Source organism: Diuraphis noxia, unplaced genomic scaffold (genome assembly GCF_037042655.1).
Source record: "Diuraphis noxia isolate RWA-SAM2 unplaced genomic scaffold, SU_Dnox_SAM2 contig0004, whole genome shotgun sequence".
Taxonomy (NCBI): domain Eukaryota; kingdom Metazoa; phylum Arthropoda; class Insecta; order Hemiptera; family Aphididae; genus Diuraphis; species Diuraphis noxia.
In genome coordinates, this window is record NW_028301714.1 from 67,257,922 (window position 1) to 67,281,308 (window position 23,387).

A 23,387-nucleotide genomic window follows, 5' to 3' on the forward strand; every position below is an offset into this window, starting at 1 on the left:
GAATTTCCGCGAAATAACTCATTTATAAGATATATGCTACCATCTGCCCATCAATGAAGTATAGGTTGCGCAACAAATGTTTTTATATTTATAAATAATATTATTATAAATTTAAGTAAACATTCGCTAACCACCTAACTTAAGATTCAAATATATTATAAATAGGTAATATTATATATATATATATATATATTGAAAATATGCGATACCTAGGTACCTAACTACAAATAATCAATTTAGGTTTGAAAAAATTCAAAAATAATTTTATACAAATCTCTTTAAATCGTGATTTTTCAGTTTTCTTAAAAATGTGTATGGTGTATACCTATAGTACTGTGCACAGTGCACACCTTAAAATAATTTTAGTAATGTTGAAATATTTATATCAATTCAGTAGCCTAATTATTCTTAATTTACAATTTTAATTTGTATTATTTAAGGGCTTGCTTCCTGTGGTAAATGTCACACCAAATTAATAATAATCAGTAGAATATTCAGTACCTAAATACCTTATACTTATATTTCCAACGGGTTTATTTGTACACCCGAGATTAATATTTTAATTTAATGTAATTTACTAAGTATATTTATTCTTATAGTTGGCTGAAAATAACTTATTCATTTCTATAAACTATTAAACATTAAAAATGTTCTCCTGAACAAATTACAATTTTTGATATACCTATTTTTAATTTTTAAACGGCCAGGTTTGTAGTAATTAGAATAGTAAATAATAATATAAATCGATAAAATATGGTCATCTATCACTGACGTCGCGACTTATTACTGGAAAAATTTTGGTAAAATACTCAAATAATATCTGACATTTGAAACATTGCTAAAATTATTTTATTTTTGAATGAGATACAAGAAAAAATGTATAATTTAATTAAAGTTCCTAGTTAGTGAAATGTATTAATTTTATTTGTTAAAGTTTATTAAGTTTACTGAGTTACCTACTTGTTGTTATTGTTATAGCATTAAAGATTGAACATATTATACTATTTTTATTTTTTAACTTGTTTAAATAACTTCTAATTTTAAACAAAATAAAATACATCATTCACTCAGATTCTCCGCCAATTATAATACAAGTAATTGAAATAAGTAGATTTCATATCATCTATTCAATAATACTACAGTACACCACAATGTTAATGTAAGATTATCTTACAGTATTTTCTCTAGTAGGTATCTACACATTTTTTTTATAACATTAAAATATACTTAACAATATAAAAATTGGTGTAATATTATAATTTTATTTTCTAATATTATTCCCTAATGCTTATCACTCTAACCACTGAATAAAAAACCAGTGTCAAGTGATTCTATTTTTTACTATTCCTACAACATATGTCTGTGGACTGTGATGACTGATGAGACGTCACGATTCGATGTACTTAATAGAACAATGATAAATTAGATCTAATTTGTAATGTATAATACCACCATTGTACACTAGAATTTATGAAAATATCAAATATATTATGATAATCACGGCCTTGGAAGATATCTTCTAAGGACGGGCATACAGACTGCAATTAATACTGCAATACTGCATAAGATCATGACAAAATATATAATTTACTTTGTAATGCATACGATCATATTATACGACTTTATTCTGTATCTGTAGACTGTGATACAACCATAGACATATAAATATTATAAAATTGTATGGATACAACGCACTCTTTCGGAGTGTTTTGTCACAGAATCAAAATAATATTGTTATCATATATTTTATCATCAAAACATAACATTCAGTTGACTGTATTATCACGATTCACGATATTGTATTACCTGTTATAGTAGTTTAATTGCTTAATATTATGTATTTATATAATTAATATTTATTAATGAATGTAATAAACATTGACTTCTAAAGTGCCTACCTATTCCTCGACACAAATCGGAACATAAATTTATAATGGAATCCACCAGTAGTAAAAAGTGAGCCAGATAATTACACTTTTCTGTCGATTCAGAATGTTTTGGTGTTAAAAAAATATTCAGCAATACCTAAACAAATAATAATTTTGTGCTTTTAACATTGATATTAAACAAAGACTTCACACTGTACGCCATACACTTTTAGGCAAACATAACGTAAAGATAAATGATTGTTATCTCGCAAGGAACCCGTGCAGTTAGGAAACTAAAATTTTACATAAAAGTTCAAAAAGATCCAATGAATTTTTGTTTAACAATGATATTAATCATGGTCAACGATCAGATTTTTAATCAATAGCACATACATCAGTTTAATATTGATAGCTTAAAATGACATTATTCATTACTGGGCGGTTTGACAGAATAATATGTAATATATATTTTTAACCAATACGACATACATCAGTGAAATATCAATAGCTTTAAATGACATCATAGTTTTGGGCATCATTTATGATTGAATTCAAGACCTATTAAAGAAAATATTCCTTTAAGATATTGAATGTATTAATAATTCGTCATTGTTTTATTTCTAGGTATGGATTAATTGTTCCTAAAAAACTGTCAGACCTACCGAAGAGGATTACCAATGTGTTTGGCGATGACAGTGATTCTGAAAACGAAACATCAAAAAAAAAACCAATTCAAGTATTTATTGATATGATTAATTATAATTTTATAATTATAAATAGCTATAAATAAAACAAATGTTTTGTGCGATTATAATAACAATCAAACATTTCAGCTGTATTTCTTTTTGGACGCACAAAAATTCTGACTGAATTTCTAACTATTATTTGGTTAATTTTTTATATGAGCCTAATAGCAACTAACTTATATAACACATTTTATATAATTACAACTATATAGTTATAATATTATAGTAAGCGACTGTGGTTAAATCATGATAATAGTCTAAAATGGAATAGATATAATATAATTGTATATGAAAAAAAAACAATTTTTTTCAATTCATATTGGTATTAGAATAATGTATGGGTTAATGTGTGAAAAAATATTGTTATGTATGTAGTACATACATTATATACTAATAATTATATATGTTTCTTGTTTATTTAAATCAAAATCATGCCATATTAATCCATATTTTTTTTAACTATTTTAAGAATTTAATTGATTTCATACACTTTTAGACTAATAACCAAACTAAAGCTCAGCAAAGAAGTGTAAAATTATCTATTGATAAGGCGTTGAAAGAAGATGCAACAGTTTTTCAGTACGATGAAATCTATGATGAAATGGAAAAAAAAAAAGAGCATACCAATGAAAAGAAGAAAGATGTTAAGGTATGTCTAATATATAAAACAATTATGAATTAGTATTTTTAAAACTGGCACCTATGAATTTAATAATTTTTGTATTTCAGCCACGATATATACAAAATTTATTAGTCCAAGCTGAGAAACGTAAAATTGAATATGAACGTCGAAACGAACGATTAATTCAAAAAGAAAGGGAAGCTGAAGGAGATCAATTTAAAGATAAAGAAGCGTTTGTCACTGCTTCATACAAAGCAAAACTGGAAGAATTAAGAAAACTAGATGAAGAAGAATTAAAGTTTTCCATGATTGAAGACATTAATGATGTAACAAAACAGAAAGACATGGGTAGTTTTTATAGACATTTATTTAAAGAAGAATTGTGCAAGAATGAAAATGGTAAGACTGATGAAGTGAAAAAGACAACAAAAAAATCTGAAGCAAGTCGTCAATATAGAAAGCGTGCTTCTTCAAACACTTCAGATGATGAAAATGCTAATGATGATAGAGATACTGACCTTTCAGAATCTGATTCATCAGTGGATTCCAAGCGTAGAAAAATTGAAATTCATGACGATAAGAATTCTGTAAAAGAAAATTTAGACGAGACCGAAGTAAAATTCAAAGAGTCAATTACAGAAATATCTAAGGTAAAGGATACTGCACCAAATGAAGAACAAAAACCAAAAGAAGAAACTAAAGAGATACCTAAAGACAAAAAAGTTGAGAAAAATGAAAGTAAACCGAAAGAGATTAAACCAAAAATAAATATTTGGTTAAAGAGGACAGTTGGTAATATTTTTGAAGAAGCACAACAAAGATATTTCCAAAGAAAAATGACTAATTTACAATGTGTAAGAACTTAGGATTTAGGTATTATTTTGTCATCATGAACATGCAAAAGATAAATAATATAAATATATTTCTCATCCATAAATGTTTTTATATTTTATTTATAAATCTTTTTTTCTTTTAAATCATAAAATAATTTAACATAAAAAATATAATTTTAAATATTTAAATAAAAATGTTGTGTTAAAATTACAATAATAAATGGCAGATATATAATTATCACAGTAGTTTTGAAATTATGGCAAATTTATAGAAATTACCCTGTAAAGTGATATTTATAATTCACAATATAATTTTGCGATAATAAAATTGTATTTATAATATAAAATTCAAAAAAAATATGTATATTTAAATAGGAACATTATTGAAATGCTAAAATAATTTTACTTAAGAATATATGAAGCAATAATAATAATTTAATAAGTATTTTGATGAATAATATAGAAGACAATACATAATTTTAAATAAACAAAATGGTAATGAAGTGTCATTTTAAACTATTCATTTTCTTCTCTAAGACAATGAAAGTATATAATATAATAAACATTTAATTAAAAACTTTTCTTATTATAAAAATACATTTTTATATATGAAAATGATAAAAATAATATTTGTAATAAGAAAATTAAAATTATTGTTAAGTATTTAATATTTGTGTATCACAGACATTAGTTTGATTTAAATTTGTATTGTCTTTTAAATTTAATAAAAACATTTGAAAAAATGTCATTAGAAGTATTAATATTTAAATTTACACAAGATGATTCATTAAGCATAATGGTTATTTAGTGGTAAAATAATAGTGTTATTACTATTCCATCACTAAAGATCAGAAATACTTGATGAATCTCCTTGTGATTACAAAGAGCAATATTAAAGTTCTGTAGAATTGTTAAAAGCTATTACACATTCTTTGCTACACAACGGACGCTTTTCTTTTTTAACCGTGAACTTTTTACCTAAAAGCGACGTGTAACACTGATAACACTTAAAACATGCTGGAGACTCATGCCAACTCAACTCTTGCCAACCAATCCTATTTTCACCAGCTACTATAATATTTTGACAGGTTTCACATTTCTAAACAAAATTATAAACACTCATTTATAAAATATATTGCATTATAAAAGTATTTTATCGTTTGATGTAGATACATACCTTTCCATATTTTGTTTGATAACAATCCAAACATACGGGTTGTTTTTCAATTGACACATATTCTAATCCAGCTAATGGTTTGTCACATTCAAAACAACAAAAATGACGAACATGATAGGTATGTTCCTCGGCAATTGTGTACTCTTTCAAAAATATTAACTAGAAAATAAATATATAATTTAATGATAACTATGGTTTAAAAATGTAAATTATTATAGTGCTATCTCACCTCATCACAAGCATTACATCTAGGTATATTTAAGATTTCAGCATAATGTCTACCACAATAAACATTCCCATTGAAGTAAAAGTATACTAGATCAACCAATAGTTCCTATAAAAAACATAAAAAATAAATATTGGTAGAATATTTGAATATTACTCTAATATTTTAAATAATTCACCTCGCATGTAGCACAAACAAAACAGGATGGATGCCAAAACACTTCCTTTCCAGTGCGTTCAGCCATTACAGCTACTTGACCTGGTATTACATTCTTATTACATTGCTTACAACGCAACTCTTGTCCATCTGATAGTATACATTTATCAGCATTAAATGTTGGGAATTCATTTGAACGTTCCAAAAGTGGATTTTTTAATGTTTCACTAGTATGTTTATCATGTAATTTAGGTGTGAAATTATCATTCTGAATGTTTGAAGAGAAATTTGTCTGTTGTTGGGGTAAAGTTTCTGATTTAGCAATGTTTGATGTTGGCCATTGTGAAGAAATAATTTGCCTGTTGCATTCAGCTGGATTGTTATTAACAGTGTCTAAGATATTGACGTCTGGTTTGTTAGTTGCAGAATAGCTTTTGTTTCCAATAAATGTACTTGGTGTCTTTAATTCAGAGTTGGACAGCGGATACAAAAGTTCTGGAGGAGGAGGAGGAAATTCTTCTTCAACTTGTTGGTCATAAGTTTTTTTAAATGGTTTGGGTGTAAGATTCATATTTTTAAACAATGGAATTGGATTATTAGTGTTATCAGTAAGTTTTTTGACCAAGCCTTGACCAACAGCATTCTCCTTTAAATTTTTTAAATATGAACCCATAGCATCAGCTTCTTCAATGGTAAGATCATGACATGCATTTGCATTAAAATCATGTAAAGGAACTTGTTTTTCAAGCTGTTTGCGTCTGTAAAAAGCTCCTTCACTACCACTAATAGGTAGTTTGTCAGATGGTAACAACTGCATGTATTCTGAAGCTAGATCTTTATGAACATTTGGTGGGACCCAATCAAATTTAAATTCATTTTGATTTTGATTTTGATCAGTTTCTCGTTTTTTGGCGAATTGATCATCAGGCTTAATAATCATATTCAACACTGAAATAAAAACATTAAGCCAGTTAATACATATACATACATACAACTATTTATATTGCAATACTATACCTGCTTTTATTGGTTGGTAATTTGATTTTGAATCGTTAAACAAAATATCTAATTGTTTATATTGATCTTCATCTACAATATTATGTTCTTCTCTTTTACATTTACAATTCCTACACACTTTTCGCCAAAAATGTAAATCCAAGCCAGGGCAAGCATCTCCACATTTTAAACAACTTGAACCAGATCCAACTTCATGAGCTAGTTTATGAAACTAAAAAATAAAGTAATAAAGTATTATTAAATAATATCAATGATTAAAATATAAACTTCCAATCAATTTTATCAATGATAGTACTTATGCGTATGCCAAGTAATTTTTCATTAATAAAATATAAAAATTAAAAATTATCAGGAAAAAACAAATAAAAACCTAATCAACAGGTTAGGATATAAGGAAGGTAACTCTATTATTAACATATTTTTTACAACGTATGTAATTCTATACTTCGTTCCAATAGAGAATATACCAAGCAACGACTGGTGGAAAGAAAATAATGTGCACAGAACTGGTATATTTTCTTTAGGGACGGAGATTAGTACCAAAGTTTATACAAAGTAAAATATACAGGGGGGGGGGGGGGGGTATAAATCATAACTCGTAATAAACATACTTAAATAACAAATTAAAAACTTTAAGTATAATTTATAAAATGTTTCATTCAATATCTATTTTAGATGTTGAACCATCACTTTATACGAGCATAACAGTCAGTTTCCATATAACTTATTAAAAAATAATTAAAATTTCTAACAAAAACGATTAATGTTTCCTACAAAAATTAGAATAAAAATGATTGTAATTATTGCAATAATTGCAAAAATTGCTTAATATCTATTAATTAATTAAGGTATGCAAGTACCATAGGCGTGCACAGACTTTAACCGCAGGGGGGGGCCCCTTAAAAAGGTCCGAACTAAAGATTCTTGTGTGATGATAATTGATTAATTAATAATATAATAACTTAATCACATTTATATTTTATTTATACTATTAGATTAAAACTGGCTTCACTTTTTAACCTTTGTAAAATCTAAAAATTTCGCTGTCTAGTATAATATACATATCTATGCATTTATTAAAGAAAAAGCCAGAGGCCGCCCCCCCCCCCCGTGCGCACGCCTATGGCAAGTACTACCTAACCAATAACATTTTAAAAGATGTAGATACCCACTCCTTAAATAAACATTTTTTTAACAGAATATGTTGTGTGGGTACTATCACAGAATAGAATATATTATATATATTATTAAATATTATTAAATATTATATTAAATATTATTAAATATTATTCTTGTACAAAAACAAGAAGTTATTGTTTTACTGAATAAAAAACGTACGATAGGAAATAACGAATATATTGTATGTACATACTTTTTTGTGTTTATTCTCCAGCCTCGAAACCCATTCGGGCGTCTTGAAGTGTTCTTCCGGTTCCAAAGCCATTGTTTGATGAGAATTTCGTGAAGTAGATTTATGGTTTACAAAGAGTTTAAGAGTGTTGAATCTGCGTGGAAAAACGGATCGATCTTCTCGTTGTGAATGTTGTATTATTGGCGTAAAAACAGAGTGCGAGTTTTAACAGTTACACAAGGGACGAACAGAGGCTGAGTGTCGGAACGATGATTCATCGTCATAGCAGATTATAAGTCTATTGAAATAATAATGAGTGGAAGAAAAAAACCAACGGACGCGTTAGCAATAATGAATGTTAAAGAATATTATATTGTATTGATACTGTGGAAAGCATAAATTGTTTACGCATCTCCCGTGTGGGGATGACGTCAACAACGAAGAATTTCAACGTGACAGCAAACAGTAAACAGTACCGACTGCCGACTAGAGTTTTTGTAGTCGACGACGACTTGCAACAAACTGGTGAGTCGTGGTCACGATAACAGAAGGGGAAAGACGCGAATGACGGTCGAAAACAATGAAAACTGCTTCACGGCGAGGCGTGAGTTTACCGCTTACTGCTTAGTCAGCTTACTAGCTTAGTAGCTTAGCTTAGTGCCTTACTGGGCTTACTGCCGACTGTCAAGTGCCAACTGGCATTTTGGTAATTTACTATCTTACATTATTTTGTCAAAAACTCAAAAGTGGCTCAATAAAATTTATCAGTAATTTCGTTTATTATTATTCGTCAATTGTTACGGCCGTAGACCTTTAAACTATTATCAATTGGAGCTCACGGTCCACGACCACTGGCGAGTGCCGAGTGACAACCGGCTTGACGGCCGATAAGGAGATACCTAAACCTAATTAGTAAATGATAAAATTGATAACGTTCTGTCAATCAGTCTTTTTTAAGATAGTATACCTAATTGTGATTTCTTGATTGACGACTGTCATCATGGTTATACAATGGATTGGCGTAATCTGTAGAGGGGCAATGGCCGATGACTGCCCCCCAGAAATTTAACTTAATAAGCAATAGTGTCTTTTTACCTTACAAAATATGTTTAATTTTACCAGGCTGCACCCCCCCCACCAGCAATTTTTCTCAGATTACGCAAGGGGGGGGGTACATGTTTCGATATGACATGTTGGAAAACAAAAAACCAAGTATGGTGTATAGACATTTTAAAAATCAATTTTTTTTTGTTTATATCTATTGGCTATGAAACTTTTTTCGTTGGGTCAAAAATCTTTGAAAAATTTAAACAAAATCCTAAATTGTTAAAATATTAGAGCATTTGCCACAGTGGACAAAAATCGACCTTTTTTACAATATTATTTAGGCTTCGTTGGCCTTGGAATTATTGTTTTTGAATCAACATAAACATGAGACATTGTTCTACAAATTCTTGCAACAGATTTGTGAAATATATTTTCAAATCCGTTTTCTTGACATTTTAAGTTTGTAACAAATTTTCATTTTTTAAAAAATCTATATAAAACCAGAAAGATAAGGTATCGAAAATTTGTGGTAAGAATTCACATGTTTTTTGTAAAAAAAAATAGTAAATACAAATTTTCTGAAATCATGTACTGCTCTCGAGTCACAGTGTATGAAACCCCGGCAAAAAAATCCGATTTGCCTGATAAATAACCCCGTGAAAAAATAACCACGGAAAAAATAACCCTTTAATAAAATTGATTTGTAAGGTGTACCTGCAGGTACCTACCTATTTGTAATACAATTCAATTTCAATAATATAATAATAATTTAAAACAAATTGTCAAATTTTTCAATTACGGTAAAAACGAATGGAAATGTCAATAATATATAAATAAAAAATATTCACCATAAATGTGTAATACAATGATGTTCATGATCAATTTTAGTTAAACGTTTTTTATCCAGGGAAGTTTAAAATACATGGACATTTGTGACTAATTTTTTCGCAGCATTTCCACCTTATGAAATTTAAACACTCTTTGTGTACAACACACATATACTTTTTAAATGCCAACTTTTCTTTGCCCTTCTGGCTCTCAAAAATATCTAGTATATCCATATTATTATTCAAATAGAAATTGAAATGAAAAGCACATAGAAATATATAATATACGAAAGCACACTGTAGTACCAAATACTGAGAAATTAACTCACAGGACTTGACAAATTTTATAAATTACCGCTTCTATCAGGTCTAAAGGTACCTTTCTAATATTATATAATCTATCCATTATAATATTATTTCACATTGTCGCTGTACCTTGTTATTATATATCTGATCGATATGACACTATGACAGACAGACTGGCATCGTGCTCTGAATCGTTTTTAACGTAGGTAATCAATAATTTATCATTGAATCCAAAATTAACGTTATTTGTGGGAACATAAAAATTATACGTATATGTAATAGCCACTAATAGGTATATTAAACATTTTTTTAATTTTTGGCACGCAATGACATATTAACACCAATATTTAGATTAATTTGCAAAATCTCATTAGGGGTTATTTTTTCTGTGGTTATTTTTTCACGGGGTTATTTATTCGGGGTTCTTTTTTTCGGGGTCTAAATTTCCGGGGTTATTTTTTCGCGGTACCAAAAAATCCCCGTCCTTAGGAAAAAAAATCCTCAGATTTAAGGATTTAAGAATCCCACACACTGCAGAGGTAGCAGCAAAATAGAGTTCAATACATTTTATCGCCACCAACTACCGCAGCAGCACCGCCAAGACGACAAATTAATTTTATAATTAATAATAATTAATAAATATTAAACGGCCGACCGTTGGGGTACGAATGGTACGATAATCGAAAAGTACAGTATTTATTTATAAGTATACATTTTTCAACTTGCATCATTATTATAAGTTCAATAGTAATTAAAATATGACATAATTTTTTGTTAATTTAATGAACTATACGCCAATGTTTTGTATTAAGTCCAATATGCACTGTATGCGGTTAAGGGGTTGAAATATGATTTGTCAAACTTAATAATGAAATTTTTTATCATACCCTATATCTCTTTTTACCCTCGAATCTCAACCTCTTCTATCATATACAATATACATCATGTAAAACTATAAAAGTATAATATTGTGCACATAAACATAAAATTAACTTTTAAATAAATATATATAACAAAAAAAGACTGGACTTCTGTTCGTAGATTCATATTATGTAGTGTTTACTAAATACTAACGATAATAGAACAAATAATTAAAGAATTCCACTATTTCTTATTTTTACTAGAATAAAATTGGAAAATAGCTGGTATTATTGTGTATTTGTATTTTGTACATTGTACAGACGAACTGACAGAAAAAACCCATCGCAGTTAGATAAGGTATAGCATAGAATAAAGATAATAGGGTATAGTTTGATGTTGATTAGATTGTCATAACTCATGCCTCATGCAGTCATGCCCCTCTTGGATATCAATACATAAACTTATAAGAAGTATGTGTCAATATGATCCATATTCCATTATTATATTTTCAAATAGACTAATATCTGATACCTACCTACCTAATTATATCAAGGCTTTCTACTGGTAATAAAAATGATTGCAATACCTAAATTGGTTATTACTTATTACGTATTTGAAACCAATACAAAGAAATTTAAAATGAATAACTCGATAAACATATAATATCAATGGGATAAAATACGAACACGGAATAATACGATAATGGTTAAAACTTGTAAGTTGTAGGTATGCTGCTAAGACTACGACGTGTATTGTGTATTGTAGTTAAGACTTAAACGCTTTAAAGTTGTTTGAAGTTATGCATTTAAAAAATATAACAGTTTGTGAGGGTAGGGTAGGCACGTCTGCAAAATAAATTTCGGAGGTTAGGTTAACCCTTAATAGTCTAAGGCTTAATTTTGGATTCTGAGCGGAACGATGAATGTATAAGCTTAAGAGAAGTAAAAATCTTTCAATCTTCAACTTTTGGGGTAGTTTTTAGTGTTTTTACCTTTTGGTTGGTAACTAATAATTTGATGTATACTTTGTTCCAAAAAAGAAGACACCAGATTTACGTAGCAAAACCGGTTTGCCTATAGCCGCCTGGTGTCTTCTCTTTTGGAACAAGGTATAGTTAAGGTGTGAAGGAGAGGTTAGGTTAGCAGTTAAAGTAAATTTGTTTAAAAAAATACTAATTTCAAAAGTTATAATTCCAAATAATTTTTAAAATTATTATAATAAAGTAAAACTTAACCAATGAACTGTGGAAAATGGGAATATTTAATCAATGTGGCCAATATTATTTACAAGATTCTTCTCAATTTCAAAGTATTGATCTTACGCCTAATCAAAATTTCAAGTACCTTTGGTTATTAGTTTTTGAGTAACGACAAAATAAGAACTTTTTTGTATGAAAATTTGTTAATTTACTATTGAATATCCAACTTCTAATTTCAAAGAATCACAAAAATTGATATGATACTCTGATAAACTTTATTTATAATGCAAGAAAACTTAAGAGCAGTCTTGTATTCAATTTCCAAAGCTTAAAAATAACAAAAATGTCTATGAATTTCCAAATTATTGTTATGTAGTGATGTATTTTGTCAATATTTTAACTTCTGACACGTATAAAAACTATAAATTTTAAAATGATCTTATTTTACTTAGAAGTAGAAATAAACTAATAAGTAATAACAATAAAATCTTCTAAGATACCCTATGGCCTACAAGATATTCTTGCTTTTTTTTTTAATTTAATTTAATTTAATTTATTCTAATTTTAAAAATTACAGAATAAAACATATTATTGTGAATCATAATTTAGGTATATCTTGAATTGTGTTATGAATATACAATTTGCCTTGCTATGCGTTTGTAAGACAATAATTAATGTCCAAGTGGCATATTCTTAAAGAAATTCCCAGGATTCAAACTTTCACAATTCTAAATTAGGCATGGTCCTAATTAGTTTGCATAATTGAAGTTCTACTGTACAAAATTTTCTTTAATAAAAAGTAGAAATCTCTGGAATCTAACAAACCTTAAACTCTGTTTTTCCTTATAGGTTTATATAATATATATATATATAGTTTGTTTGTTTGAATAAATGGTAACTGACATACATCAATAATTTTAATAGGTTAGGTTAATCATTATATTTAAATTAATATAAATAATCGTAATAATGCAGACCTTTTAAATTGTAATAGTTGTAAATATTTATATTTATTTACAAGTAAACATAATTAAGTAACAAAATTAATTAATAGAAATAATTTTGTTTTCATCAACTTCCATTTCTTCATTTTCTGTTTTTACTTCTTCTTTCACTTCATTTATTTGTAAATTAGCCAACCTCTTTACAACCGCTAGAGTATATTTATTGTAATCACAACTATAAAATGATAAAATATTGAATTTTTGATTCTCTTGTAAATAATTATTCATGGTTATAAATACAAAATAAATGCATTTAATAATTTAAAAACAGCATACACTCAATTAATTTGTCTTATTCTGATAACAACAAGAGTGCATGGTGTTTTATATTTATTTTATTATATCATTTGTCATAAAAAATACTTACACCTTAGATAGATCTGTATATTTTTTTGATAAATTTTTGTATAGAGTTAAAATTATGGTCTGATGAGGTTGATGGGAGTTTAGCAGGGACGTAACCCACTTTACATAAAATTCTATGTGTCTAGTAGTTCCTAAGAGTATTGCAATGTGTTTGGTAATTTTCTCAGCATACATTTTTGGCAATGAAACTACAGTCAATTCAACTATAATAAATCGTTAAATATTAAGTACAATATTACTATCTTAACTTAAATACTTTAGAAACGAACTAATGTACTTACTATCTTTTGATGGTATGGATTCTAATATTTCAGTAATGAGGTTTGGTTCATTAAGACGCAATGCCATCATTAATGCTGGAAAATATAATTTAAAAATTCATTACTAAAATATAATACATAAATTATAAATCCAACTCACCTGATGCATACTCTTTTTTATGCAAAGTATCTTTCGTTGTCTTTGTTGTTATTCCTAGTTCTAAAAGGAAAGGGTCAAACATGAACCCATTATTAAGTGAATATACCAAGACACCTTCTGTAGTAGCAGCAGACCATGATAAACCTAATTAAAAAGTAATGTCATAAATATCTTTAAAAAAAATAATAATTGATAAATTATTACCTGTTGGAGAAAACTTGACATCAAACACATTAACTTCTGGCTTAAATGTTCTTGCAGCCAAATCACCTTTATGCACACCGGGTAATTTTAATTTAACATTTCCCCCTTCTCTTGTTTCACGTTCTTCAATTAGATCTATGTTCCCAAATTCTGTCATTTTACGTCGGTTTACAACATCCTAATAATATTATATACATGCATCAATATAATATAATGAAATTGTATATTTTCTGTTTAAGTTACTCACAAGTACAGCATCAAATGATTGGTTTTGAGTAATCTCAAATTTTTTTAATAAAATACCTTCAGCAACATTATAAATACAAACATTTTTGGATTGGCCCCCAGCTATAACAAACTGTCCATCCGCTGAATAACAAACTGAGTTAAACGCTCTATGAAAAAACAAACACTCTTATTTGGTACAATAAAAGTTAATAATATACATTTTATTGAAGTATATGTATATGCAGACTTTAAGTTCAGTGTGTTCTTAAAAAGTTGAATGTTTCCTAGAATTATGAATAAAGTAGCTTTAACCGTTTTGGGATCGTAAGTGGATAGTAACATAATTATACTTTTAGCACCCGGGGCACCCCTAAAAATTCATCCTTAGTCATGTAGATACAAAAAATAAGCACTGACTTTTGCGACTCACTGTTATAACCATCAATTCTTAAAATCTTACAGTAATTACTAAGGTTATATGATGGCATTAAAATGATTTGAAATTAAATCAGTTTTAAATTCTTAAGCTACATAGTGCGAATATTGTAACTTTTAAAACGGTTTACATTTTAAACTTTTAAAAAATGTAAACCGTTTTAGAAGTTAAAATACTCACACTATTAGTTTAAGAATTTAAAACCGTTTTAATGCTATCATATAAACGAAGTAAATGTGTCATATAATGTTCAAAAACAAAAAAATTTACACAGATGAGTGACTTAGTTAGGGGTTCAATATATGTTGACAATAGCAACTAATAATGTTAATAAAATTTTTTTAGATTAAATTTAATAGTTTAAAAACTCAGGCTTTATAGTTGATAAACTACTAAAAATTGATTTAGACACTAGCACTCTTTTTTTTTGCATCTGCGTCTATAATTGCACAATTGGTGGTGAACTAGTGAATGGATCTCCGGTAAATATTTGAGTAGCTTTAAAATACATTCTGCACATACTTATATATCTGATTATTGATCGATATTAAACTATTAAAGAAGTATTATTGTTATACTTTGCTTGAAGATTTTTTTTAGCTGTGATGAGATCTGTATCTGTTCGACCACTACCAAGATCATTTCTGCCCTCAATGCTTGCCACTTGAGTTGAAGTACGCACATCAAAAAATAATAATTGACCATCCAGTGTAGCAACAACTACTTCTTTTCCATCAGGACGAAATGCAACACATAAACCTAAGGAATATAAATCCAGGTCTATAATAGCTATTTGTACAACAATATAATTAATATATCAATTAAAAATTACCATCAGCAAACAGTTGTATAGTTTCATGATCAGATGCATTTTCTACAGCATTCCAAATACGCAATGTCTTATCCCAACTAGCAGTTACCAGTGTAGTACTAGAAATTATGGGACTAAATTCTAAGCTTACTATTGGTCCTTCATGTCCCGACAAAACCTAAAATAATATTCATGATTAATAATTGTCATGTATTTCGTTTATTTAGTTTTCCGTATATTAAATATAATTACTTCTAAAAGTTTGCCGATTTTCATAGACCACAGGTATGCTTCAAAAACATCTTGTCCCCCAGCAGCTATAAACTCTCCAGTAGAGTCAATAGATACACAACTGAATTGCACTGGTCGAGGGGACACAAATGTTTTAAAGTTACGGTATCTAAAGAAAATATTGATAGTACATAATAGTATAGGGTTATTGATGAAAAAATTCTTACCTTGTAAGATCAAAAGCACGTACTGTACCATCCAGAGATGCAGATACGATAAATTTTTTGTTAGGAGCAAATACTATGTCAGTAACAGAACTTGTATGTTCTAAGAAAGTAACAAAGCAAAATCCTGATTGGTTATTCCATAATTTTACCTAAAAATGAAATATATTATAAGAATTTTAAGAGAATATGATTGCCCATAATTATTTATCTGGCATATACAAAAAATATTTAATCATTGTAATCAATCAATTACTTTTCCATCTTCACCACCAGTGGCTATATACACAGAGTCAGCCGAGTATGTCAAACAAGATACTTCAGAACCATGAGCCTGTTGTTTCATGACATATGTTTCACTTTGCCATTCCCAAACCAATAATTGACCATGTCCTTTACAGCCAATTGCAATCCAATCACCAGCATTATTCAACACTATTGTACTAATACTGGTTTCTGAAATACTAACATCATAAATTAATAAGTAATGTTAAATTATCAAATGGATGTTAACTAACTTTAAAGAGTGAATAAGTGATTTCCCGACAGTCTCAAAAATTAAAAATGATCCATTTGAGAAACCAGTAACAAGGATTTTGACCTTTTTATGATAATCAGCAGCAGTCATTTTCAAATTGTTATGTTCATCTTTTATATAGTCATTGAGAAAATGTGTTGATAATTTACGGTAACTCAATAAATTTTTACTATCTATCTTTACTTTTTGCTTATATTTTTCTGAAATAATAATAAACACAAAATAATTTAGAAATCTAATTATTATCTTTTTATTTTATTAAGTACCTTCTTTATTAATGACATAACGTTCTCTGTCTTCTCCTTTGGATAAATCAATCTCATCTTCTTCGTCATCATTTAATTTTAAACGTTTACTATTGGTTGATGATTCTATAGTAGCCATTTGATTTAAAAATAGTGAACATTGCCAAATAGATAAATGGCCATTTCTGTCATTCAAATTTAAAGAATTAACTTATTTATAAAATAATTTAAAATCTAATCCATAACATACCGGGAGACAACCATCAAGTCCAATGAATTTTCTTCAAAAAATATTCCAACAATAGTATCTGGATGTCCAGTTAATGAATATGGTCGGAAATTTGAGTAATTTCCAATAGTATATAACCTTACAGTAGCATCTTTACTGCCTACCGCAAAAATACTGAAAAATTGAAATATGTTAGTGTTGTAAGTAAAAATAATAGGTTAAGTTATGGTTACACTGGGGTAGGTTCTTATGAAGTATAAAGACAGCTGTTAAATATTTTAGATACCATAAAATTATAATAAATTTGTAAATTAAAGTGTTATGATAAAAAATGAGTGATAGGTATGTATAACTAAAAAATGTTAAGTAAAATGTTTTGAATTTAAAAGTTTTGTTATAATTATTGTGAGATTGTCAATATTAAATGTTAAAAATTGTATGATATACCTTGAATCGTCAGTCCAAGCAACATATGTGGTGTCACCAAGAATATCACTGAAAACACGTTCCAATGCAAACTGATTGAACTGTCCAATAAAATGACCCGGTGTTTGCAAAATAAAAACTTAAAACAGACTTAATATTACAAATGAAACTTCTTACAGGTAAATTTTTAAAGTGAATACATTCACTTGTATCAGATGGATAACTTACTTTTGTTAAGTTTACAAGCAGCTATATGTTTTCCATCAGGACTAAATCTCAAGTGAAGCACTCGTTCATTGAAACGATACTTGTGAATCACTCTATTGCTGATCAAACTGATTAAATCTGCTTCTCCAACTAAGAACATGAAATCAAATTAAAATAGTTACAAGTTACTTTTTTATGTCTTAAAATATATTTACAATACCTTCATTTACAGCAAACAAAAGATTGCCATCTGGTGACAAAGCTATTTGTTCATAGTTGTGTGAGCTTTCTACTGGTAGAGTAAACGACGTGTTACTAAAATGAAATAATTACATGTAATTCTGAGAAACAGAATAATTTAAGTATGAAGATTTATAATATTATACTTCTTTAAATCAAATTTTGATATCCGATTTCCCACTGGACTGATGACTGTATTTCCATCTGGTGTGAAAATTAAATTTCCCTCACGATAAACTGTTCCAAGAATGTTGGAAAACTAAATAAAAAAAAAACAATTAAAAACGTTTAAAAAGATTATTATACTATAATAATAGATTAGTTTAATGAGTTATACCTTGTAATTAAATCTCATCATACACCGTACGACAAACAAGTTTATAAATAATATACTATTCCGCTAGACAATAATTAGATAATAAAATTATAATATTACACCAAATTTTGTATACGAGTGACTTAACAGCATAAAAAACTACAAACAATAACTATGACAGTATTCCAATCATAATAATTCACACAACGCTACACAGGCAAACAGTTACGATAGTACGGTAAGTTGCTTACTAAATAAGCACGTGGATCGAATGCTGTTATCATACAATTAATCAACAATCACTTATCAGTATCGTTTTATTGCGTTATCAATTTCGGTGCACAGTTTGGCGTCCTTTCTAAATTTTTTTCCCCTATTCTAGTGCTCTTTGAGTCTCTTGTACCTCTATAATATTCAATATTTCAATGACAATTACATATTATTCACATGTGTTTAGATCCAAGGTTCATAATCTAGGGTATGTATTTTAGTATTTTATAATATACACATCATAGGTACGTGATCCAACTATATTTTAGTTAGAATCAAAGATAAATAAAAATATAGATATCTGAGGTTAGAAGTTATATTATTATCATGTCTTTCATAACTATCACAGTATCACAGAACAACTATTATCTTAGTCCGCGTTTTGCTAATTTGTTGATTTATTTTTCAAATTTGCTCAACTAAAGTCTAAATCATGAAATAATTATTGAATTTCTGTACGACTGGTTTTTTCATACCACAGGTAAATGATTTGAATAGTGTTATTAAAAATAGGTACCTAATGTTTTGCAAAACTTTAATAAGAACGAATTAAAATTTAAATCATAGTAAAAATTTAATGAGAATCATTAGAATTTATTAGTAATGATTTTATTTTTAAATTTTACTTTTAAAAATGCTCTGTATCCTAAACTGGTTTCAATCATATTTATTTTTATTTCTATTTATAGATCAAATCTGTTACCATGTTGCGTAGATCTAAACGTACTTGCAAGTCAAAGGTAACTGTTCCTGATGAAAATAATTCCCACGAACCCCCTGTCAAACGTAAACGTGGTAGTCGACTTGAAGTTTCTGTTAAGAATTCAACAACTGAAGATGATAGTTCTGGAGATGAATTTGTGCCAACAGAAAATACTCCCATAAAAACTTCATGTACTTTAAATTTATCTGAATCGGACAGTGATAATGATACTCAAGATTGTAGTAAGGCCAATGTGAAAGCATTTAAATTGTCTGATACTGAAAGTGAAGTTGATGACAATGTTTGTCAAACAAATTTTGATTTCAACACTCTTTCAAAGCCTCAAGATACTTCAGAACTATTCAAAAGTGATGTGGAATCTAAGGTCGTTGAAACTATTGCAGAAAATGGTCTTTATAATGATATGGATGTTGCCAAAATCTTATCTGTGGGAGAAGGAGTTAATTTAAAAACAGTTTTAAATAATGTTGATGAAACTGTAGAAGAGGATATGAAGCGTGATGATAATTATACTATTCCTGAAATGGTTGAAATCACTGTTAAACTTCCGAATGATATGAAGTGTAAAAAAGGTCAAGATATGGAAAATATTCTCAGGAGACGTATGAATACAATTTGTAAAGATACTCAAGTTTTAATTCATAAAGTAAATCTTCTTTTATGGATCGCTTATGGCAATCGGTTGAACAGTGTTCTTAATTCACCAGAAGTCATGGGATCAGCATTGTCTCTTGTACCATCTAAAAAAGCATATCCGCCAAAGCAATGTGATTTAAATTATTTAGAAAATTATATAACATGGTTTTCTAAAAAAATTAAAATATCTTCAAAAACCGATCCATTATGTGAAATAAATGTATTATCTTTGACAGACCGATTTTCAAGATGTGAAGCTAATACAAGATATGAACTAATTGCAATGTTTATTTCTATGTTGAGATCATTAGGATTGAATGTACGGTTAGTGATAAATTTAAATGCTGTCTCAATCAAACCATGTTCTGAACAATTATTGGGTCCTTTAGTAAATGATGATCATAATCTTATGAAACCATCTTGTAGTAAATCTAATAAAGATAATATAAAGAAAACTTCGTCAAAATCAGAATATTTCGATAAAAAATCAAATAAACTCGAAAAGAGTAAAAAAGAGCTTAAAACGAAAAATTCTAACATAGATAATAGAAAAAATAAAACCAAAGTTGGTAAAAGTGTTGAAAATATTTCTTCAAGTGATACAGAAGATGAAATTTTCATAAAAAGCAAACAAAGTGCTAAATCTGAGTATTTTAATAAAACATCTAACAAAGCACAATCTGATTTAAAAAAATCAAAGTCCGTTAAAGACAAAAAACTAACAAAAAAAAAATCTAAAATAAGTGAAAAAATTGATCGTCGTGTTGTTTCAACTGATGAAGAAGACCATACAACACATACTAGTGAAACAGTTGCTAAAAAAAAAGTGAAAAATGACTTTTGGGTGGAAGTATTTTTGGAAATGGAAGAAAAATGGTTTTGTGTGGATGTCATTGGTCAACGTATACATTGCATCAAAGAAATATATGTTAGTTGAATTATAAATTATATATCTATAGAATTTTATTAAAAGTATTTTATTTTTACAGAACTATACTAATTATAAAAATACTCCACTAATTTATTTTCATTTTTTCAAATTTTGTTTATTATAGAATGGTGCATCTCATCCTATGCGTTATGTTTTGGCTTGGTATAACGACAATAGTATCAAAGATATTACTAAACGATATGATCCATATTTTCATACTCTAACACGAAAAATTCGCGTGGATCCTAAATGGTGGAAAACTACTTTACGACCTTACACTCCTACAGGATCAGCTAGAGAACGTGAGGAGGATGATGAACTTAATAAACAATTAGAAGAAATACCATTACCTAAAACAGTTTCTGAGTTAGTTTGATGATAATTTTTTATTTAAATTTTACTACAAGCATAATTATTATTTAATCATAGATTCATAGTTAGGTATTGTGCTCATTATTATTAAAATGTTTGTTTAAGGTATAAAAACCATCCATTGTATGCCCTATCAAGACACTTACTAAAATTCCAAGCCATATATCCGCCAGAACCACCAATTGTTGGATATGTTAGAAATGAACCAGTTTATTTACGAGAATATGTTCATGAGCTTAACGGTAGAGAAAACTGGCTAAAAGAAGCCCGTGTGGTTAAAATGGGTGAAAAATCGTATAAACAAGTGAAATCTCGTCCTAGATTTGATAGGGTTAGTCCCATATGTTTAATATCATCAACTTGGTTCTACTATTATATAATATATATGTTACAGAATGGTGTGCGAACAGATCCTCCACCATTGGAATTGTTTGGTTATTGGCAAACTGAACCCTATGATCCTCCAACTGCTACTAATGGCCAAGTTCCTAGAAATTGTTATGGCAATGTTGATTTATTCAAGCCTTGCATGTTACCTAAAGGAACTGTTCATCTTCAACGTATGTATAAATATAATACTGGTATAAGTTGTTATTTGTAACTGTTCAACATACTAATTTGTTATCATTTTTAATTTTAGTTCCTGGATTACTGCGTGTTGCAAAAAAACTAAACATTGATTGTGCTCCTGCAGTTGTAGGTTTTGATTTTCATGCAGGTGGTTCCCATCCTGTAAATGATGGTTTTGTAGTATGTCAAGAGCATAAAGACACTTTAATAGATGCATGGAACCAAGAACTTGAAGAAAGTCGCAAGCGAGAGCAAAAAAGGTATGAAGATAGAGTTTATGGTAATTGGAAACGATTAGTAAGAGCTCTTCTTATTCGTGAACGATTGAAAATTAAATACAATTATTTTGGAAGTAATAAAGAAGGCCAATCTACTTCTAAGACAACTGACTGCAAAAAATAAAACCTTTTGTATTACTATATTTAATTATTTTTAATGAAATCTATATCTTGTACATTTCAATAGTCATTAATATTTAATTCCAACAGTATTATTATTTATTAATGTTATTTGGGTTGATTTATAAAATTGTATTTATATTGTGATCCTTAATATTGAATTTTGTTTTAAATATTTTATTGTTTATAATGTTACTTCTAATTGATAAAAATAATGTATAATTATTATTAAATACCTATACCTGTTTTGTATTAGTACACAATTTTTGGCACAATGTATAGATTTCATTTTAAAATATTATGTAGTACAATAGTGTGTACTTATTGAATATTTACTAGAGATTAATGACTAATGACCATTGAAAGTCAGCATTGAGCTATTAATAGTCAGCACAATAGTTTTTATTTAAATCTTCAGTTAAATAAAAAAAAAATGTACTATTTAACAAAACTGAGTACTGACAAACTCTACTTAGATAATTCAAAGCGCAAACATTTTCACATATGAATGTATAAGACTGATAAAATGATGCTGGACCCTTTGGAATTTAAGATTAAACATTTTTATGTAACTATTCAATGAATATCGGTAGGCCCCTCAGTTCAAATTTCAGGCCATGTACTAAATATTACTGTTTGCCCTATGAAATATTATTTAATGTAAAATAATGATTTTTATCAAATTACAAAGGTAAGTAAAAAGGTAGGTAGGCAAATAACAAATTCATTTCAACAGGCCCCTATACATTCAACAGTTCCCCCCCCCCCCCCATCTTGTGGAGTCTAAGGATGTAGGTTGTGATACAAAAAATAAATAGGTCATCAGAAGGAACTACTTTTTACAATAAATAAATCGAGATAATTACTTACAATTTGCACAAGTCATCGTACATTAGATACCGTGGTAATAATTTATTACACGTCGTATTATTAAGCAAACACAATACAATGAATTCTAAATAACGGTTGGAAAGGCTTGTAGAACAAGTCTTTAAATTTTAACTACCTACCTATGTCTTAATTATATTTTTAGGGACTATATAAAAATTTGTTTACAGCACTTTCGAGTTTAAGCCGGACTGCATCATCTAGATATAGGTATAATAATATGTGTGGTCTTAATTCG

General features: G+C 28.2%; 4 protein-coding genes across 5 annotated transcripts; 2 read left to right on the plus strand and 2 right to left on the minus strand.

Moving 5' to 3' along the window:
- Nucleotides 1-1,786: 1,786 nt before the first annotated feature.
- Nucleotides 1,787-4,173, plus strand: LOC107171525 (nuclear speckle splicing regulatory protein 1). The gene is made up of 4 exons (XM_089226428.1): nucleotides 1,787-1,956; nucleotides 2,493-2,604; nucleotides 3,111-3,263; nucleotides 3,344-4,173. The coding sequence occupies exons 1-4, from the start codon at nucleotides 1,934-1,936 to the stop codon at nucleotides 4,100-4,102; spliced, it is 1,047 nt and encodes a 348-aa protein (XP_089082554.1). The 5' UTR covers nucleotides 1,787-1,933; the 3' UTR covers nucleotides 4,103-4,173.
- Nucleotides 4,174-4,505: 332 nt separating this feature from the next.
- On the minus strand, nucleotides 4,506-8,759 carry Tes (testin LIM domain protein). Its single transcript, XM_015521938.2, has 6 exons — nucleotides 8,018-8,759; nucleotides 6,646-6,856; nucleotides 5,651-6,576; nucleotides 5,476-5,580; nucleotides 5,247-5,405; nucleotides 4,506-5,168 (listed from the first exon to the last, which is right to left on the minus strand). Exons 1-6 carry the CDS (start codon nucleotides 8,087-8,089, stop codon nucleotides 4,962-4,964), a joined length of 1,680 nt encoding a protein of 559 aa, XP_015377424.1. The 5' UTR covers nucleotides 8,090-8,759; the 3' UTR covers nucleotides 4,506-4,961.
- Nucleotides 8,760-13,213: 4,454 nt separating this feature from the next.
- On the minus strand, nucleotides 13,214-18,609 carry LOC107171514 (periodic tryptophan protein 2 homolog). The gene is made up of 19 exons (XM_015521766.2): nucleotides 18,382-18,609; nucleotides 18,191-18,303; nucleotides 18,025-18,119; nucleotides 17,826-17,954; nucleotides 17,619-17,736; nucleotides 17,193-17,345; nucleotides 16,964-17,127; nucleotides 16,678-16,897; nucleotides 16,416-16,623; nucleotides 16,163-16,311; nucleotides 15,957-16,104; nucleotides 15,726-15,882; nucleotides 15,472-15,652; nucleotides 14,477-14,624; nucleotides 14,230-14,407; nucleotides 14,026-14,169; nucleotides 13,887-13,961; nucleotides 13,607-13,808; nucleotides 13,214-13,414 (listed from the first exon to the last, which is right to left on the minus strand). Exons 1-19 carry the CDS (start codon nucleotides 18,400-18,402, stop codon nucleotides 13,279-13,281), a joined length of 2,739 nt encoding a protein of 912 aa, XP_015377252.2. The 5' UTR covers nucleotides 18,403-18,609; the 3' UTR covers nucleotides 13,214-13,278.
- An 87-nt stretch (nucleotides 18,610-18,696) lies between these two features.
- LOC107171756 (DNA repair protein complementing XP-C cells) lies at nucleotides 18,697-22,712 on the plus strand. Of its 2 annotated transcripts, none has more exons than XM_089226306.1 (6): nucleotides 18,697-18,838; nucleotides 19,320-20,918; nucleotides 21,046-21,287; nucleotides 21,399-21,624; nucleotides 21,688-21,853; nucleotides 21,934-22,712. In XM_089226306.1, exons 2-6 carry the CDS (start codon nucleotides 19,335-19,337, stop codon nucleotides 22,263-22,265), a joined length of 2,550 nt encoding a protein of 849 aa, XP_089082432.1. In that variant the 5' UTR covers nucleotides 18,697-18,838; nucleotides 19,320-19,334; the 3' UTR covers nucleotides 22,266-22,712. The 2 variants fall into 2 exon arrangements, with proteins under 2 accessions (XP_089082432.1, XP_015377500.2); XM_015522014.2 differs by lacking the exon at nucleotides 18,697-18,838 and adding an exon at nucleotides 18,939-19,111.
- The last annotated feature ends 675 nt before the right edge of the window (nucleotides 22,713-23,387 follow it).

Coding starts and splice junctions, on each gene's coding strand:
- LOC107171525 (XM_089226428.1), top strand. CDS start 1,934: ATGGAATCCACCAGTAGTAAAAA. Junction 1,957..2,492: donor GAATCCACCAGTAGTAAAAA/GTGAGCCAGATA, acceptor TTTTATTTCTAG/GTATGGATTAATTGTTCCTA. Junction 2,605..3,110: donor CAAAAAAAAAACCAATTCAA/GTATTTATTGAT, acceptor ATACACTTTTAG/ACTAATAACCAAACTAAAGC.
- Tes (XM_015521938.2), bottom strand. CDS start 8,089: ATGGCTTTGGAACCGGAAGAACACTTCAAGACGCCCGAATGGGTTTCG. Junction 5,581..5,650: donor TTGTTTGTGCTACATGCGAG/GTGAATTATTTA, acceptor TGTTTTTTATAG/GAACTATTGGTTGATCTAGT. Junction 5,406..5,475: donor GATGTAATGCTTGTGATGAG/GTGAGATAGCAC, acceptor TTTATTTTCTAG/TTAATATTTTTGAAAGAGTA.
- LOC107171514 (XM_015521766.2), bottom strand. CDS start 18,402: ATGATGAGATTTAATTACAAG. Junction 16,312..16,415: donor CTGGTGGTGAAGATGGAAAA/GTAATTGATTGA, acceptor TTTCATTTTTAG/GTAAAATTATGGAATAACCA. Junction 13,415..13,606: donor TATACAGATCTATCTAAGGT/GTAAGTATTTTT, acceptor ATCATTTTATAG/TTGTGATTACAATAAATATA.
- LOC107171756 (XM_089226306.1), top strand. CDS start 19,335: ATGTTGCGTAGATCTAAACGTACTTGCAAGTCAAAGGTAACTGTTCCT. Junction 21,625..21,687: donor CTCGTCCTAGATTTGATAGG/GTTAGTCCCATA, acceptor TATATGTTACAG/AATGGTGTGCGAACAGATCC. Junction 21,854..21,933: donor AGGAACTGTTCATCTTCAAC/GTATGTATAAAT, acceptor TTTTAATTTTAG/TTCCTGGATTACTGCGTGTT.